This window comes from Crotalus tigris, unplaced genomic scaffold (assembly GCF_016545835.1).
Source record: "Crotalus tigris isolate CLP2741 ecotype Arizona unplaced genomic scaffold, ASM1654583v1 scf7180000017774.6281472, whole genome shotgun sequence".
NCBI lineage: Eukaryota > Metazoa > Chordata > Lepidosauria > Squamata > Viperidae > Crotalus > Crotalus tigris.
Window position 1 is genome coordinate 417,841 of NW_024096625.1, and position 20,498 is coordinate 438,338.

Sequence of the window (20,498 nt, forward strand, 5' to 3'; positions counted from 1 at the left end):
GTGAGGCGGAACGAGGTGAACAAGCTGCAGCTGCTGCCCAGCACCGCCAGCCCCCAATGCGCTTTTGGGCTCCTGTCTATGCATCGGGGGAATGCTGGGCCGTGTTGGAGTGGGCCAGAGCTGGGGCAGTTGGGGCCGGTCCCTCGTTGTCTCCACGGCAGCCCTTTAGTCAAATCTGGGCTTTGTGTTTGACATATTTGTTTTAGAGTAATGTAAAGTTGAATTTAAATTAAAGGTATTTTATTTTATTTTATTTTATTATTCTAGATATTTTCTATTTGTGCAAAATAGATAGTCCTCAACTTACAACAGTTCATTTAGTGACTGTTCAAAGTTGCAAAAGCACTGAAGATGATTTATAACTATTTTTTTACCACTGCAGCATCTCCATGGTCACATGACCACATTTTGTAACCTTTTGACAGTAAAGTCAGTAGGGAAACCAGATTCACTGAACTGGGGTTACTAACTTAACAACTGCAGTGATTCACTTAACAACTTTGGCAAGAAAGGTCATAAAATGGGGCAAAACTCACTTAACAAATGTCCTTAGCCACATAATTTTTGGAGTCATTGTGGTCCTAAGCTGAGGATTACCTGTACAAGCAACAGTATTCCTTTTATGTGATAGATATTTGAAGTTTTTATATTTGTATTTATGTATACAAACGCACATACCTATGTGCATTTATATTTTATTCCTTTATTCAATTATGTTCAATATTGTTATTTATAATACAGCAGTTCCTTTTGTATTTATTTGTGATCCTGAAATATACGGAACTTACACATTGCTGAAACATGCGAATCTAGCTACGTGACTAACTTTTCATAGATAAAACCTTAATGTTGGGAACAATCATATACCAAGATTGCATCTCAATGGTGGAACTACCGAGTTTTACATGGTACAAACGAGATAGAAGATGCTGTTACAGCACCAAAGCTATTTAGTCCAGGTGACTAGTGAATGTGGTTTCAGTTTTTACAGTCCCTTGACTAGAAAGAATCTAATTCTGGGATCACTCCCCTTTTCTTTCAGCACCCAACTTCTCTCCACTTCTCTCCACTTCTGACTCAAAGCCTCAGTGATTCAGTTCTCTCCCCGCCTTCCCGGCATTCAATCCTAACTCCACCCCCTTCCTTCAACAACCACCTCATTTATTTCCCCCGCGAGGGGCAGGCTTTCTTTCTCATCGCTTGTTCTTCTCCGGGACTGTTTTCTTGCAGAGGGTCTACAAACATGGCTTTGAGGCAACAGCTGGGTGAGTTTCAGTTGCCATGTGTGGCATCTCGTCGCTGCGGGTTTGCTGCAGTGCAAAAATTTTGCTCGTTTACTTTCTCAGCAGCAGAAAACGCCCCACTCTGAAAGGAGGGCTCTGCCTGGTTAGGCTTACGGAAGGGCTCCTCTTCGGCCTGGTGTACTCTGTGTGCTGAAGTTCTATCTGATCTGTCCAGTGTTATTCAGAAGAAAGCCTCGTGACCTGCATTGCCGCTTTTCCCCAAATGACTTAAATTGAAGGGAAACTGTTGTACAAAAGTTACAAAAGGCTAGAAAGCAGTATCTGCATGTACTACTAGGTGTTAAAAATCAGTCTGCATAGTTAATCAGTGCCCTAATAGGTTACAAGTTTTAACCCCGACCCGTCCAAATTGCAAGTTAAGGCCCACGAAGATCAGAAGCGAGTGGAGTTTCGTTCTTGGATTGAATCCCTTTCAACTATTGTTGGAAGGTTGCCTTTTTCCATGCACCTTTTACTCCCGATGAACGTAATCCGCAATTTTTCTCCCTGGTTTGGTGATTTCTTTTTTGAATATTTTTTGAAGAGGAGCTTGCAAATACGCAGGGACAATTTGCAGTCTAAAACTTAAAGTGCAACGCGATCTTCGCCATTTGATTCTTATGACTGCGGTGCAGATTCGCAAACTTCGAATTAAATAGAATCCTTCGAATCCTATTGAAGAACAGAGTACAAAACCAACGTTACCTCACATTCACGGTGCACTTTGCCCTCTTATTTATGGCCAATACATTTTCTCTTGTGTTATTCCTGGGAAATGTATATGAAGAAATTTGGGTAGGAATAAATCAACTTCAAATGGAAAATTGTATAAGAATAATGATGAATTATTATGGGCAAAAGTACAAAAGGATTTAAATGACTGGAAAAAATTGCAATTGTCATTGTTGGGGAGAATTTCAGCTGTAAAACTGAATATTCTACCAAAGTTTCTTTTCTTGTTTCAGATGATACCTATTTTTTAAAAAAGCTGCCCTATTATTCTGTTATCTCAGTCATTACATCAGTTGGGAGGCAGAAGGAAAATTGAAAATGTTTTGTAAAATACATTTTGTAAAAGCTCCAAGATTATTTATACAAGCCCTCTTTATTCTGATAATAAACAAAATTTATTCTGGGCTAGCTCCCTCCACCAGTGATGCCTTCCTCATGTGAATTACATCACCAGCAACGCTGAAAGTAATTGACGCTGTAATTCAACACCTATTGGAAATGCTGAATTATAGAAGATTGTTGTTGAGTTATGCTGAGAAGTGGCAATATTTCCATTTAGTGGTAGCAGGAAAGAATGTGTTACTGCAACCTACTCGGTACATCAGTTTTTAAAAATCTTTTTTCATTGGTGATTACCAGTTCTTATAATAGAACTATAGTGAGTTTAGCTATATAACTGGTCCTGTGTGAATGTGGGGTTTTCCTGTATATCAATATTCTCATTCAAGAATTTCTTTTGTTTCAGCTTTATTTAGTGTCTCAGATAAAACCGGCCTGGTGGAATTTGCAAAATGTCTGACTTCCTTGGGTTTGACTTTGGTTGCCTCAGGAGGAACAGCAAAAGTTCTTCGGGATGCAGGTTTGAATGTCAGGTAAAATAAAAGATTGGATCTTGCAGTGTTGTCTCTGGGCTTGGTCTGACAACTGGGATGACAAAGCCTCACTTTGCTTCTTCTGTTACATCACAAATAGAGCTTTCTGACATCAGTTCTGAGAAATGTTATTGTATAACTCAGAATTCTGCTATGTTAAAATTTGCAAGATGTTATGATAAAATTACTCATACTTCCATTGTTAATTGTTTAATTTTCATCCAATGGAATACTTACTTTGAAGGATAATGAGGTTCTAATAGTGGTAGATTCCCAGCTGTGCAAGACTTGGATGAAGCAGATTATCTAGACCAGGGATCCCCAACTCCCGGTCCGTGGACCGGCACCGGGCTACGGCATACCAACAACTGGGCCATGCAAACAAATGAAACCCCATCTGCTGGATGCAGGCAGCACACAAAACCATGCCTTCTCTCGTCTACAGAAAAATCTTTCTCCACAGAATCGGTCCCTGGCCTCTGATCTAGACTAGGGGTGTCTAACTGCCAGCCCGTGGGCTGGTTGCATCATGCGGAGGCCATACCCACCCCAGCTCCAGCAATGCGAAAAAAGTTGTGATATGTCACGACATGTCACATGACGTGTGAGTTTGACATCTAGACCCTCTTCAGTCAGGCCAGGCTATATAATACTGAGACAACATTGGTCATGCTGGTCATTGAACTTTGGAGGGCACACAATGAAGGTGGCCAGTCTGTCTGGCTCTCCTAGATCTCTTGATGGCTTTTGATACCATTGTTTGGTATCTTACTGGACCAGGTCCAGGTATTGAGAGTGGGAGGTGCTATTTTGCAATAGTTTTCCTTCTCTCCCCCCCCCCCCCCCCCGTGGCTGATACCAGTCAGTTATGGTGGAAGAAAAGTCCAGCACTAGGCCCTGTTATGTGGAGTTACTCAGAGCTCAGATCTCTCTCTCCTCTTTAACATCTATATGAAGTCTCTGGAAGAGTTCATCATCATCGGCATCCCACTATACATATCCCATTATAAGTCTCTACCCATGTTGGACAAATTATGCTATTTAGGTACTAGTTCATTGCCTGGAGACTAAAAGGATCTGGAGAGAGAAATTCAATCTTAGCAAGTTAGAGTGGTTGTGGATCTTTGTCACCCTGGAGTTAGGAGAATTAACATCTCTCTCTATAACATTGCCCCTGACTGATCTGGTATGCAGTTTGAGATTCCTCTTGGACACAAGTCTTCTGCTGGAAGTGTGGTTTTGTTTTCTTGTTTTTTATCAATTGTTGTGAGCTGCCTAGAATCATGTGAAATAGATGAGAACATAAGTCCAGAAAATAAATAATGGTACCCTCACTGGTGTCTTTCAACAATATTTTTTTAATCTAGATTTGTTTCAAGTTTTAGACTAATGGTTGAAATTAACTGGAGTCACCTTAATGACTGACCCTTATTGGAAAACCCTAATAATGTCTCCGATTCAGTCATTACAGGAGTTGAACAGGATACCACCAGTATGTTGATGATATTGAGTATTATCTTACTGTGATAACAGTGTTTGGGAGTGCTTATATCAGCTGCAACTGTTTCTGGAAGACCCAACTAAAGCAAAACCTAGCTATTAATTGAAATACTATATGGATTATTGTACATTCTGTGTGCTAAAAGCTCTTAAGAGTGCCACCAAACATGGTTGCGGATATTAAATAAGAAAGCTGTGAGCAATCCAAGATCAGGCCACATCAAAGTATGTCTTCAGCTGTTCTAGCCAGTTGCAGTCTTCAAGGAAAGTTCTTCTGTTGTTCCACAGGTTAGAGATTTTGTTTGCTCATCTTACAGATGCACTTAAATCAATAAAAATCAAGAACAAATCAATTAACTAAAATAAATCAATAAACCAGGACATGGTACTTAGTTGTGACATGTAATGCTTATGTTCTCTGTCTGAAAACAGTTCAGCATATATTTGCAGCAAGTCCAAGCTTACAGTAATGTTTGAACAAAAAGTATAAAAAAATGGAAGCAATGAGTGGCCACATCTAAACTGATATGATCAAATTAAAGAATGGAAATAAATAAATATCTCCAGGATGCAAAAACAGTGGAAGAGAAAACCAGAAATAAGTGGTAAAAAAGATACTTTGTACCACTGGAATTCAGAAAATGCTTGTAGATGTTTTTAAAAGTAGTGGGTTCTGAATTTTCAGGGGCAGAAAAGGGATGCTGTTGAACAAGAGGTAGGATGATTGATCCCTGAAAGACAGAGAGAAGCAGCTGCACCTAGCAAGAGGACAGAAAGACTTGTATTGTTGGTAGCCTACTATTAGGAAAACAGAAAGAAGTGTGTTGGCTACTGCATATGCTTATGAACTAGGAATCCAGAAGAGGAAACTGACAGGAATTTCAGTATTTTTCAAGTCCTGTGACAGTTATACTTTCCTGTGATCCTTTGTGTGCATAATTATTAGGCAAGTATTTTGACCATAGCATCATTTTCATGCATATTTTCCGACTCCAAGCTGTATAAATCTGAATGCTTAGAGGATATAAGCATATCAGGTGATGTGCATTTGTGTAATGAGGGACGGTGTGGCCTAAGGCAGAGTTCCCCAACATTTTCGGATTAGTGGCCCAAAAGGGAGGGAGTGGGGAGGGGGTTGTTTTGTGAGAGGGCACGTATGAGCACCCATTGCCTGAGTGAGTGAGACTGAGAGAACCTGTGACAAGCAAGTGAGGCTCTGAGCACTCGTGCGAGTGTGGCTACAAGGGCCTGCGACACTTGTGTGAGTGGGGCTGTGAGTCCCTTTGACACTTGTGCAAGTGGGACCCCAAGCGTGCATAACGCTCGTGTGTGTAGGGGCGCACCTGTTCGCCCCAGACAGCCACTCATATGACCCGGTTGCAAAGAGGCCATGGACCTGTAGTGGGCCACGGGCCACAGATTGGGAACTCCTGGCTTAAGGAGATCAACACTCTATATCAAAGTGTGCACAACTATTAGGCAACTTGTTTTCCTCAGGCAAAATGGGCCAAAAAAGAGATTTAACTCTTTCTGAAAAGTCAAAAATTGTAAAAAGTCTTTCAGAGAGATGCAGCACTCTTGAAATTGCTAAGATATTGGGGTGTGATCATAGAACCATCAAATGTTTTGTTGCAAATAGTCAATAAGATCGCAAGAAATGTATTGAGAAAAAAAAAAGCACGTTTATTGCCAAAGATTTGAGAAGACTCAAATGTGAAGCTACCAGGGACTCATTTTACTCCAGTGCGGTCGTATTCCAGAAATGCAACTTACCTGGAGTGCCCAGAAATACAAGGTGTACAGTGCTCAGAGAAATGGCTAAGGTAAGGAAGGCTGAAACCGGACTCCTGAATAAGACACATAAATTGAAACGGCAAAACTGGGCCAAGAAATATCTGAAAACAGATTTTTCAAAAGTTTTATGGACTGATAAGATGAGAATGACTCTTGATGGACCAGACGGATGGGCCTGTGGCTGGATCAGTAATGGGCACAAAGCTCTCCACCTCTATTCAAATGCCAGCAAGGCGGAGATGGGGTACTGGTATGCACTGGCATTATTAAAGATGAGCTAGGTGGACCTTTTTGGGTTGAAGAAGGACTCAAAATCAACTCCCAAACCTGCTGCCAGTTTTTAGAAGACACTTTCTTCAAGCAGTGGTACAGGAAAATTCATCTTTCAAGAAGATCATGATTTTAATGCAGGACAATGCTCCATTGCATGCATCAAAGTGCTCTACTGCGTGGTTAGCTAGTAAAGGCCTTAAAGATGAAAGAATAATGACATCTGACCTAAACCCTATTGAGAAGTTGTGGGCCCTTCTTAAACGAGAGATTTACGGTGAAGGAAAACAGTACACCTCTCTGAGCAGTGCCTGGGAGGCTGTGGTTGCTGCTGCACAAAACATTGATCGTCAACAGATCAAGAAACTGATAGACTCCATGAATGAAAGGCTTATGACTTTTATTGACAAGAAGGATGGCTACGTTGGTCACTGATTTTTTTTTTTTTGAAATGTCAGAAATGTTTATTTGTACATTTTGAGTTTGTTTGTTCTCACTTTAACAGATGCAACTAAATGAGTGACATGGGGCAAATTTCATTTTTCATTTAGTTGCATGATAATTCTGCACATTAATAATTGCCCAATTTATTTTATTTATGAGACTTATATACCGCTTTAAGTGCAAGCACTCTCTAAGCCAGTGTTTCTCAACCTTGACAATTTTAATGCATGTGGACTTCAACTCCCAGAATTCCACAGCCAGCAATGCTGGCTGTGGAATTCTGGGAGTTGAAGTCCACATGCCTTAAAATTGTCAAGGTTGAGAAACACTGCTCTAAGCGGTGTACACCAGTAAGCAATGTATATATATATTTACATTGCCCCCAACAATTTGGGTCCTCATTTTACCTACCCCGGAAGAATGGAAGGCTGAGTCAACCTTGAGCCGGTGAGATTTGAACTACTGACCTGCTGAACACAGTCAGCTAAAGTGGCCTGCAGTACTGCACTCTAACTGCTGCGCCACCTCGGCACACATAGATATTCTCCTAAGACAGCCAAAATCTCACTTTTACTTTCTTAAATATTCAGGTTTGAGATTTATTAGCGTTTTGGATTGACGAAGAGCACTGCAGTTCAATAAGAAAAATTATCCTCCAAAATACAAGTTGTCTAATAATTGTGCCTACAGAGTATACTTCTGTGAGCAACTACAACCCAGTTATCTTGGATTTTGAAGGTAAAGGAAGTTCAAGATACTCACAAAGTCTACTTGAATCCTTTTTCCCAGTCTTGAAGAGGATGGGGAAGGAATATAAGAATTCAGGGAATTACTGGTTATACAAATGGGGTTGCAGGAAATACTTGGTTTCTGTGTCAAAAGTCTGGATGATGATAGACTGCTGACATGAGATGGGTTGAACCTTACAGGGATTATAAAAATATGTGTAACTGAAATATAGATTTGCTTAAAAGATAAAATTGAAACTTGAGGGGTTTGAAGATGAAAAACGTGATTGGAAGTTAAATACCCCAAACAAAAGTTTCATGCCTCAATATGGTAAAGAATTTTCATGCAATTTGTATGTCTCCACTAATACTCAGAATGGGAAATAATTAAGATGAGCTTGAACTCTTAGCATAGGAAGGCTAATATAATTTAATAGATATATCTGAATGGATGATCCTGTGATTAGAATAAAATAGTTGAAATATGTTATGAATGTTATGATCAAAGACCAAAACAAACATTTCAGAAAACATCAAATCATTGTATACAGACAACCAAAAATTACAAATGCTTACATTAAAAACGTAATGAAAGGACATAAAAATTTTTATTTCCTTTCTTGCCACAGTTGCTAAGTGAATCACTGCAGTTACTGTAAGTTAACAACATGGTTGTTAAGTGAATGGCTTCCCCATTGAGTGTGCTTGTCAGAAGGTCGCCAAAGGTGATTACATGACCCTGGGACACTGCAACCACCATAAGTTTCCTCGTTTCTTCTATGTATTCAAAATGGGCAGTATTAATATTTATATGTGTATGTATGGGTGTAGGTATAAAAGAAAAAGGAAGGAAGGAAGAAAAAAGAAAGAAAAAGAAAGAAAGATAGATAGATAGATAGATAGATAGATAGATAGATAGATAGATAGATAGATAGATAGATATAGCATATGTATATGTGTGTTATGTACCATTATGTATATGGGTAGATATATACTTTCTTTTGAGACCAGTTGCCAAATGTCTGAATATTGATCACATGACCATGGGTATGCTGCAGTGGTCATAAGTGTGAAATTAGAGTCAAGTCTCTTTTTTCAACTTTGAAAGGTTATTAAATGAATGGTTGTAAGTTGAGGACTACCTGTAGATAAGTGAGGTAAATTGATGCAGATAACAGTATCTATTACAGTGGTTCTCAACCTGTGGGTCGGGACCCCATTTGGGGTCGAACGACCATTTCACGGGGGTCACCAAACAACGCAGTCTGCCATTTTTTTCCCCCTTTTCCTTAGCTGTGCTACTCCCTTTTATTCTATTGGCTTTTGAAAGCCAATAGAATAGACTCTCTTGAATAAAGTCTAATTCTATTGGCTTTCAAAAGCCAATAGGAATTGTCCAGGCTGTCTCTGTCCTGCTGAGCCCGCCAAAAGTCCCATTCTGCAAACGGTGCTGCACCAGTTGAGTAGTCCTCGACTTATGACCGGCTGAGTAGTCCTCGACTTATGACCAGTTGGGGGTCACAGCATTAAAAAGGTTGAGAACCACTGATCTATTACATGTGCTAAAAATTACATCAGTGACATAAAGAGATACCATTTCTCTCCAAAATGGTCCATTAAATCAACATTTTATTGTATTTAGTATTATTCTAAGAGTAAGCATTATATATCTCCCATTGGTTCTTGTTTTCTTTAAAGTTGGGGTTTGCTACCCAACTGGAGGCTGTAATTCTATGCCCTAGTAATATTATGCAATGCATACACCATCTTAAAAAGTATCAGAAAAGAACAAAAAAGGAATATTACAATGTTGTGGAAAGTGCAAAAGAAGTGTAAGTATCAATAATGGCATCCACTTTGAGATATATGTTAGGAGAAACTTTAGTTTTTCAAAATCAGACCTTGTACCATTAATTATTCCTTAAAAGGTACGTATTTCTGTCTCCAAGCCAGTTTCTGTAAGATTGGACTTCACTACTTGTATTCGGTTTCTCACACATTGAATTATAAGGTTAGCTTGGAATAAATAATTTTCTTTTAACTTTTGTCTTTCATCTGAAAAAGAAAATAGGAATTCCTCACTTCATCTTGGAAAAATCACTTTTGTGTACAGGTAGTCCTCGACTTATAACATACTTAGTGACCGTTCAAAGTTACAACATCACTGAAAAAAGTGACCATTTTTCACACGACCATTGCAGCCTCTCCATGATCATGTCATCAAAATTCAGATGTTTGGCAACTGATTCATATTTATGACAGTTGCAATGTCCTGGGGTCATGTGATCACCTTTTGTGACTTTTTGTGACCTTTTGACAAGGAAAGTCAATAGGGAAGCCAGATTCACTTAATAGCCTTGTTACTAAGTTAACCACTACAGTGATTAACAACTGGGGCAAGAAAGGTCATAAAATGGAGCAAAATCACTTAAATAAATATTTCTGTTGCTAAATGAGACATTTGTTATTTACTAGATTCGTATCCTGCCTTTAATTCAAGATGACCAATAATATTTGTCCCTCCTATTTTCCCACAACAACCTTGTGAGGTAGGTTGGACTGAGAGTGAGTGACTGGCCCTAGGTCACCTAGCTAGCTTCCATAACTGAGGCAGGACTAGAACTCGCAGTCTCCTGGTTTCTAGCCCAGTACCTTTTCCATCTTATCTAGCCCAGCACCTTATCCAAATTGGCTCAATGTATATGCTAGAAATATAAAAACTGACAATCACAATCACTCTGTGAAAAAATTGTAATTCCTCAAAACAATGATATCTAATGATTTCATAGAATCATAGTATATGATTTATACATACATACATACATGTGTGTGTACAACAGCACTCTGTTCCATTGATTATATATATATTGTATATCAGTGATATATCGTTTGTATATCTGTGATTGCATGACCTCTGTAAATGCCATGCACTAAAGAGCAGAGGTCCCCAACCTTTTGAGCACCAGGGATCGTTTCCATGGAGAGAGGTTTTTCTGTGGACCAAAGGGGGCATGGTTTCATGTACTGCCTGCCTCCCGCAGATGGGGCTTTGCTCGTTTGCGCGGACTGGTTTCTGGCATGCCATGGCCCGGTACTTGTCCACGGACCGAGGGTTGGAGACCCTTGCCCTATCAACTATCATGTCCCCCCATCCTTCTCTTTGATAAGCTAAACATATCTAGCTCTCTCAATTGTTCATCATGCTGTTTAGCCTCCGGGCCCTTTATCATCTTTGCTGCTCTTTTCTGGACTATTTCTAGGGTCTCAACATTTATTGTGATAACCAGAACGGGACACAGTATTTCAAGTGTGGTCTCACCAGCATGGTGTAAAGTGGTACTATTCGATGCTATCCCTTTGTCTGACGCTATCTGATTTGTGGTTTAGTCCTATAAGTTGGTCACCTTCCCCCACCAGTTTTAGTTCAAATCCTTCAAATGAGCTGAGCAAGTTGTTTCCAAACACATGCTTTTTTTTCCTTGTCAGGTGCAGTCTATCTCTTACTAGAAGCTCTTCCTGTAGGTAGTGGATACAAGAAAGCTAAAGTTCCCATGGTGGGACCATCCTTTGAACCAGCAGTTTACTTCTAAAATCCTCTGTTCCCTTATTGGATATTGACCTTCAATTGGAAGTACAGTATAGATGAGATGACCACCTGTGCTCCTAATTCTTTGGCTATCCTGCTTAGTTGCTCATAGTCCAATGATGGCGAACCTTTTAGAGACTGAGTGCTCAAACTGCAACCCCAAACCCACTTATTTATCCCAAAGTGCGAGGGCTGCATCAACATTGTGGTGCCCTCAGGGGGGGCAGGGGCGTGGCCCACTGGGTGGGCATGGCTGCAGTGGTCACAGCAGACTGGGTGAGTGTGGCCAGGGCCAGACCCTCACCATCTTCGAGACATCCCCAGGGGGGCAACGCTGCTTACTCGCTCACTTCCTGCCCTGTCACTTCCAAACGCCATATGCTCTCTACTCTGGCGAACTCGGCTGGGGCAACGGCACACATGCCCACAGAGAGGGCTCTGAGGCCGCCTCTGGCACGCGTGCCATAGGTTCACCACCACTGTCATAATCCATTAAAATTGCTTTCAGAGTCTTAGAAGTATTATTTGTTCCAATATGAAAGAGGAGAAAGCAATAATAATTGACAGACTGGGTTATTTTGGTGAGCCTCTCCATCACATTTTTAATCTTTGCACTTGGAAGACAACACATTTCCCTTAAGAATTTGTCTAGTCTACAGATTGTTGTCTCTGTTCCTTTAAATAGTGAATCTCCAATCACCAACACATGCCTTTTTTTCTTTGGGAAGGCTGAGCTACTTCTTGTCAATGGTACATTTGGCAAAGTCAGGTGCCTGCCTGTTTCCTTCCTGGGGGAGGATATAAATATGAATATTTAATTAATTGTTAATTGTTAATTAAGAAAATTATTTTAATTTTAATCTGATTACGTATGCTAATATGCTATATCTAGACCCATGTAATAGACTAAAGACGCAAATAATTGCTTAGTAAAGGAAGGAATCTATCACGGTTAATGTATTTCCAAATAGCTAAAAAAATCTTAGGCAATCTTGGAGAAGGAGGAGAGACCCTAAGGAAAATGGCAGAATTTTAAATATTTATACAGAATCAAAATAATTTATTAGGCTGCATTTACAAACAATACAGACACAACAAATAAAGAATTGATAAAATAGATGCAAAATTTCAAAGAAAAAACCCAGTGGAACAACCTATGGAGCAAATCAATAAAATTTACATCAAGCTACAATCTGAAGGAGAACATAGAACATAGTACGAAATGTTCTGAGGTGGTTCCAACGTGGCCAAGAGTATTAACCTCTCCACTTTTTCCCAAGAATCCCAATTTGACATGAAATAAGTTGACACAAGTAAATGGTATCCACCATTCTTTATTTCATAGAGCAGACATTTTACTTTTGATGCACGACTTAACGTATTCTTGTAAATAATAAAACAGCAGTCTAAAAAGGCAGCAAAACTGAAGCATAGATGCTAACACTTGTTATTTGAATGCTGTAGGTGCTACATAATGTTTTTGACTTCTCCTTTCTTTTTGGAACAGAGATATTTCCGATCTTACTGGCTTTCCAGAAATGCTTGGAGGACGTGTGAAAACTCTTCATCCTGCAGTGCATGCAGGTATGTTACTCTGTTGTGAATGAATTAGTACTTTATTAGGGTCCTAAAACAGCTAATAATAAAAAACAGATTCTCTTACATAAAATTGATACTGTAATTTGCATGGAGCTGCAAAAAGATGGATTGATTGGAGTTTCAGTTAATCTATAGCAGCCTTCCTCAACCTGTTGCCTTTAGCATCTCATCATTTAAATCAAAATAGGAAGGATGAAGGGATTCAGGATTGAAAGTCCAGGGCATTTCAAAAACAGCCATCTTGGTAGGTATATGAAGAATAACGTTAGACAAATTATTAACTTACTAGAATATTTAGATAAGAATAACCAAGTTTCTGCAGGACTGATATTTTTAGACGCTGAAAAAGCTTTTGACCAATTAAATTGGCAGTTTATGTTAAGATTAATTGAGGATATGAATTTTAGAGAAAAAATTTTACAAGCTCTTGGTGCTATATATCAAAAACAAACAGCACAACTTATAGTCAACGGGGGTTTGTCAGAGGTTTTTACTATAGAAAAAGGGACAAGACAGGGATGTCCGTTGTCACCACTATTGTTTGTTTTAACTTTGGAAATTCTGTTGATTAAAATTCGAGAATCTCAGGAAATAAAAGGAATAGAAGTTAATAAAAAAGAATATAAACTAAGAGCTTTTGCAGATGACTTGGTGGTTACCTTGTTTCAACCTACCTATTCTGTAGTAGAGTTGTTACAATTGATTTACCAATACGGACTGGTTTCGGGATTTAAAATTAATAATAATAAGACTAAAATATTACCCAAAAATATGACTAATTTGGATAAGCAGACTCTGGTTAACTTGACAGATTTTGAAGTTGTTGATAAGATAAAATATTTGGGGGTCACTTTATCTGCTTCTAATGTAAAATTGTATAAAAATAATTATGAAAGGTTGTGGGTCAGGGTACAAAGAGATTTGAAAAATTGGGAGAAGTTGCAACTATCCCTTATGGGAAGAATTGCGGTGATTAAAATGAATGTCCTGCCAAAGTTTCTCTTTTTATTTCAAATGATACCTATCTTAAAGAATGAGGTTAACTTAAATGAATGGCAGAAAGGTATCAATAAATTTATCTGGGCAGGGAAAAAACCAAGAGTAAAGTTTAAAATTATGCAAGATATTCGTGAGAGAGGTGGACTCAAGGTACCGAATTTGAAATTGTATTATGATGCTGTGGCTTTAACATTACTTAGTGACTGGGTTAATTTAACAAATGTAGAAATACTCCACTTGGAGGGTTGGGATTTACTTTTTGGATGGCATGCCTATCTAATTTTTAATAAAAAAGTTGACCGGGTTTTTAAATCTCATATTATAAGGATTTCTTTACTTCGGGTTTGGAGGAAATATTATAAAAGTGATTTTAAAATACCATTATGGGCCATACCTTGGCATGCGACAGAGGGGATAAGGAGAGGAGTTAAGATGGATAGTGTTTCTTATGCACAATTACTCAGATGGGATGGTAAAAATTGGCAGTTAAAATCTTTGGAGGATTTAGCACATGAAAGTATCATATATTCATGGTTTCAGCATAGACAAATAGTGGATAGATGGAAAATAGATCGTAATATGGGTTTGCTTAGAGAAGATGAAAATCTTTTTAAACAAGTAAAAGATCAAAGGCGAACTCATATCAAGAGAATTTATGGGGTGCTAGTAGAACTGGATTCAGAACCAGAACTAATTAAAGATTGTATGATTAAATGGGCGCAAAATTTTGGTGAACCAGTTCTACTAGATACCTGGGAAACTATCTGGGTGAGGAATGTTAAATTTACACAAGCCCAGAACTTAAGGGAGAATTTTTACAAAATGTTTTATAGATGGCACCTTGATCCACAAAAAATGTCTTGTATGTATCCTGACCTACAGCCTAAATGTTGGAGATGTGGTTGTTTGGATGCTACTTATTATCATATTTGGTGGTCGTGTAAACTTATAAAAGCTTTTTGGATTAAGATATGGTGGAATATTCAAAGAATTTTTAGAAAGAGGGTAAAATTTACTCCACAATTGTTTTTGTTGGGTATCATTATTGATTGTGATGCTAAGGAGGTTATATTGATGTTAAATTTAATTACAGCCGCAAGGTTGTTAGTAGGGCAATATTGGAAGAAGGAATCTTTGCCTACCTTGCAAGAATGGTTTTTTAAAGTTTCTTATCTGGCGGAAATGGCAAAGATTTCGGCTTTTTTAAAGGATCAATCGCAAGAGAAGTTTTTTGCGGTATGGCTAAAATGGATAGACTTTATACAACATAAGTTGGATATAAAAAAATATTACTTAGTTTTTCAATAACTTATATATAAATTTTAATATTTTATAGATTGTATTTTTTTTCTTCTCTTTCCTTATATTTTTTATTTTTATTTTATCCTATTTTACTTCCCTCTTTTTTATTTTTATATATATATATATATATCTTCCCTTCTTTTTTTTTCTCTTTTATTCTTTTTTCTTTTTAAGCATTTTTCTTTCTTAATACTTATGCTTTTCTTTTTTACATATATATTATTGTTAACTATTTTATAAGCTTATGTAATGTATTTAGATATATTTATGGTTTATGCTTTTTTAATTTTTTTTTTTTTTAAGATTTTTAGAAATTTTAATTAAGCCTATATTCAGCTCTGGGAAGGTTTGGGGGGGGGTGGAGTGGGAGGGTTGGGGTGGTTGGGTAGGGTTGTTTTTTGTTTTTTATTTTTCTTTTTTCCCTATTTGTAAAATTTCAAAAATTTTCAATAAAAAAAACAACAGCCATCTAAAATTGTTGTTATTCAGAGAGCTAACTTGTCTCCCAGCTGCATCCAGACTGCAAGCTGGGAGCTTGTCATAAAGGATTCTTCCATATGAATGCATTTTTCAGCATGATAGATGTGCGTGACAGGAGAAGGCATTTTATCTCTGATACCTGGTTTCACACATTAAAGGCTGAAAATAAATCTTCTATAGAATAATTTAAAATAGTGTGCATTGCAGATACTGTTTCTCAGGTGACATTTTTAATATATTTACAACTTCTTGGCTTGTTTCAAAGCAATATTGGGATGGCTAGGGTTAAAAGAAAAGAAGCCAGTTTACTTTCAAGAGTAAAACCTTCAAAAGAGAATGTGATGGTACATTTTTTTTCTTCATACACCAACTGTTTTCATATGATTTTCTTAGTATAGATCCTACTGCTATTTCCCGTTGGCAATCTTTAGCAAGGGGCTGAAGGGACTGGACTGTCTTTTACATTTTCTGAGCCTCTCCTTTTCCTCACACAAAAACTAGGCATCCTGGCTCGTGACATTCCACAAGATAAAGCTGACATGGAGAAATTGGATTTCAGCCTTGTGAGGTAAAAAGGATGGTTGGGGGGTTAATAAATAATTATGAAGTCAACCTTTGATATCAATTGATGGAAGTTAACTTGCATAGAGATTAAAGTTTGTTTTTCACTATAAAGTACCTCCCCTCTCTGTGAGTGCACATTTTTAGAATTGATGCCTTTTTTGTGAAAGGAGGGAGGGATTTGTAATTGTGAAAGAAATGGACAAATCTTGACTTCTCATCATTTACTTTGAAGCATTGGCAAATATGCCCTTTTAAGATTTACTTAGCTTTATTTGAATTTCAACACGTAAGTCAACCTCAGACGTGAGAGGGCAAAGTGTCAGGGCCAGTCTTTGATGCTGAGATTTTGGGCTCCCACTCTCTTTAGTTGGCCACTGCGTAACTTTTGCCTCTTTCTTTAATCAAATATTGAAAGAAAACTTACACATGGTGAATTCAGTACTGGAGTCACAAATATTCCAGACAAATATGCAAATAGAATGCTAGTTTTTTTTATTTATTAAATATTTATGCACCCATCTCACTAATACAGCAATTCTGGATGGTTTTCGGTATAATAAAAAATAAAAAAGGTAAAGAATGCAATTAAAATTAGGAAAGTTAAATAGAAAAACTAAAAAAACAAGGTGATGGGTAGCCTCAGGCTGGGGATCTTCTCTACCTGGTCAGCTACCCCCAACATAGTATGCAGAGCCTAGTTTTCAGATTCTTCCAGAAGGCCAGGAGTGTGGAGACTATAACTGAAGGCAGTCATGGTGAAAGTAAAAGAGTATGGCTTTTCTAACCTTTCAATATTTTCAATATTCTGAAAAACTTTTTTTCAATATTCAAAGTCAAATTCATTTGCAGCCAAAAGGCTCAAAATGCTTTTCAATATGGTGTATGAATAGCATCCTCTTTGGAAGTGCACTGTATCTGATAAATTATCATTACTGGGACTATTCCCTCTTTATTTATTTTTCCCTAGTTGGCAAACATTCTAGAAACAGCATATAATGGAGGCAGTCTGTTAGTATGATGTAGGCAAGTTCCAAAACATCCCATTAGTGAAATCTGAAGGATGTAATAATGTTAGCAGCATGTATTAGTCAGCAGGAAACCCATGCTCACAGAAATGTGCTCTTACCTTGAGTTATTGTAGTGCTCTTCCTTTAGCCATACTTGATAGAAACTAGGAAGATTCCCATCACCAGAGCACCAGTGTCAAACTGCCTGAAAGCAATTTTCAGGTGATGATTCAGGAAAGTCTAACTAGCATAAGATTCTTCATGGGCTATAGCAGGGATAAAATAACAGTTTCATTACATTGAGACAAGATAAAAAATTATTTTGTTGGCAGCGAGTCATGCAAATGACATTTGTGTCTTTTGAATTTAATTTAAAGTTACTCCATGCTTCTTTTTTTAGAATTGTGGTTTGCAATCTCTACCCATTTGTCAAAACGGTGGCCTCCCCAAATGTTACTATACAAGAAGCTGTTGAACAGATTGATATTGGTAAGTCAGTATGGATTATGTATTGTAAACATATTTTGCTTTAAGTCAGTACTTAGTGGATACCATAACCTCTTAAGTGAAAGCAGTCTTCACATATTGTATTCATATATACTTTCTCCCATTGACCTTCCCATTTTTGTTGCATGATACTCTGCTAAGGAAAGATTTGGAATTATTAAGTTGAAAAGGGCCATGTAGGCCACTGAGTCCTAGCCTCTGCTCAATTAATGCTCTGTTCAAATCAGAGCATCCCCAATACATGGTTTCATTAAGGTAAAATAGTTCTGCTATTGAACAGCTTTTGCTGTTATAATTGTGTCACATGTTCCGACTAATGAAGCACTTCAAAGAACTTTCAGGCATGTTTCCTAAAGTCTTTATTTGCAGAGCTACAAATTATGCCGGTCACCATTGGACTAGTTGATGCCAGAATCTGAACTTCCGGTCGCTGGCATCAAGCTTTCCTTGCTCAACCCCTCCCTTCTCATGCAGTCACAGGTCACATTATCCAATTAGTGAGAAGGTCAAACGTTTACTTCCTCTTTCTTTCCCGGGCTTTTTTCCCCCGCCCAGTCTAAGCTAAGTATTAACCCAATAAATGCCAGACAGTTTTGCATATTGTCAAAGCAAGAATATACAGTATTTGCAGCATTGACAAATTGTTTTCTAGCATTTAATTGGAATCTGCCTTCTTGGAACTTAAATCCATAATTTTGCATCCTGCACTGTGGAGCAGAATTTTGGTCTTGATCATCCAGTATTTGAAAAGCACCGTCATGTCCCTCCTCGGCCTTCTCTTCTCAAAGCTAAACATTCCTGGTTCATCCAGTCTGTCCTCATTAGCTTTCTGGGTCTCTTTTTCTCCATTTGAACATAAGAGATTTAAATTCATTCAGAGTCAAGAGAGATAGTCAGTGGTTATATGTCAGTCCTATTATATGTCAGTGGTTATATGTCCTTGCTCTTTCCCTGGTGAAATGGATAAAAGTGAACAAAAATGAAGTTAAAAAGTGCTAATATTTCTTCCATACTTGACAACATTTTGACATATTCAGCTCCTCTCCTTATTAACTTCTCCTGTCTACTTATTATTCTTGGAATTCACTTTGTTAATATCCAGGATACCTGTTTACACTCAGTTTTCCTTGAAATCAAGAACTAAGCATTACATGATATTCTTTTTCCTGGTACTTTCCTAATGATCAGTAAGAAGTGATGGGTAGCTAAACCTCTTGTGCCTTCTTCCATCTTATGAAAGAAAAAGTTATCATCAGCTTTCCTAAAAGAACCACATACAGTGAGGGAAAAACTTACTTGATGCCCAGCTGAATTTGTACATTCTCCCACTGACAAAGAAATGATGTCTATAATTTTAATGGTAGGCTTGTTTTACCAGTGAGAGACAGAATAACAACAAAAAAAACAAGGAAAAACATTTCAAAAAAGTTATAAATTGATTTCAATTTTACTGAGTGAAATAAGAATTTGATCCTCTATCAGTCAGCAAGATTTCTGGCTCCCAGGTGTCTTTTATACAGGTAACTAGCTGAGATTAGGAGCACTCTCTTAAAGAGAGTGCTCCTAATCTCAGCTTGTTACCTGTATAAAAGACACTTGTGCACAGAAACAATCGATCAATCTATCAGATTCCAAACTCTCCATCATGGCCAATACCAAAGAGCTGACCAAGGATGTCAGGGACAAGATTGTAGACCTATACAAGAGTGGAATGGGCTACAAGGCTATTGCCAAGCAGCTTCACACAAAAAGAAACTATAGCCCAACATACCAAAAAAAACTACTGCAAAAGACAAATTAGAAACAAAAATTAAAATAAGCAAGAAAATGGAAAGAGAACACCTATCCGACTCCGACAGATTATATCCTAGAGTTCTGAAGGAGCTGGCAGATGTTATCTCAGAACCATTGCACCACATCTTTCAAAAATCCTGGAGCACCAGGAAAGTATCTGACGATTGGAAAAGGGAAGATGCGGTTCCCATCTTCAAGAAAGGGGGGAAAAAACGGACTCAGGAAACTATAGCCCAATCAGTTTAACATCAATATGTGGGAAGATTTTAGAAAAGATAATAAAAAAACAGATCTGCTAGAAGCAAACAAAGTTATAACTAGTAGCCAGCATGGGTTTGTTAAAACAGATCATGCCAAACCAATCTTATTTCATTCTTTGACAAAGTGACTAAACTAATAGACTAGCGAAATACTGTGGATGTAATATACTTAGACTTCAGTAAGGCATTTGATAAAGTAGACCATAACCTACTCCTTGGTAAGCTAGAAAAAGGTGGAATATAGACAACATCACCACCAGATGGATTTGTAGCTGGCTGGCAAACTAAACTCAACGAGTAGTCCTCAAAGGCATTATATCTACATGGAAAGAAGTAAGCAGTGGGGTACCACAAGATTCCGTCTTAGGCCTAATACTCTTCAATATCTTCATCAATGACTTAGATGAGGGAATAGAAGGGGAACTCATCAAATTTGCAGATGACACCAAATGGCAGGAGTATCCAACACCCCAGAAGACAAATTCAGGATCCAAAAAGATCTTGACAAACTTGAACAATGGGCCCTATCCAACAAAATGAGTTTCAATGTGGAGAAAAGCAAAGTTTTACATTTAGGTAGCAAAAATCAAAGGTGCAAGTACAGATTGGGCAAGACCTGGCTTAAAAAGAGTAACTGTGAGAGGGAACTTGGAGTCCTAATGGACAATTACTTAACCATGAACCAGCAATGTGCAGCAGAGCCAAAAAAGCTAATGTCAATGCTGCTAAAATTGAATATTCTGACAAAATATGCAGAACTGTCTGGTACTTTTAGAG

At 38.0% G+C, this 20,498-nt stretch overlaps 1 protein-coding gene across 1 annotated transcript in view; it reads left to right on the forward strand.

Annotated features, from left to right (window-relative positions):
* The first annotated feature begins 1,115 nt into the window (after window positions 1–1,115).
* ATIC (5-aminoimidazole-4-carboxamide ribonucleotide formyltransferase/IMP cyclohydrolase) overlaps window positions 1,116–20,498 on the forward strand; it is a 68,316-nt gene continuing 48,933 nt past the window's right edge. The window contains exons 1-5 of the mRNA XM_039341909.1: window positions 1,116–1,265; window positions 2,761–2,887; window positions 12,717–12,793; window positions 16,091–16,157; window positions 17,561–17,649. Of these exons, the coding sequence (XP_039197843.1) occupies window positions 1,244–1,265; window positions 2,761–2,887; window positions 12,717–12,793; window positions 16,091–16,157; window positions 17,561–17,649 (382 nt within the window). The 5' untranslated portion in view covers window positions 1,116–1,243. The remainder of the gene's footprint in view (window positions 1,266–2,760; window positions 2,888–12,716; window positions 12,794–16,090; window positions 16,158–17,560; window positions 17,650–20,498) is intronic.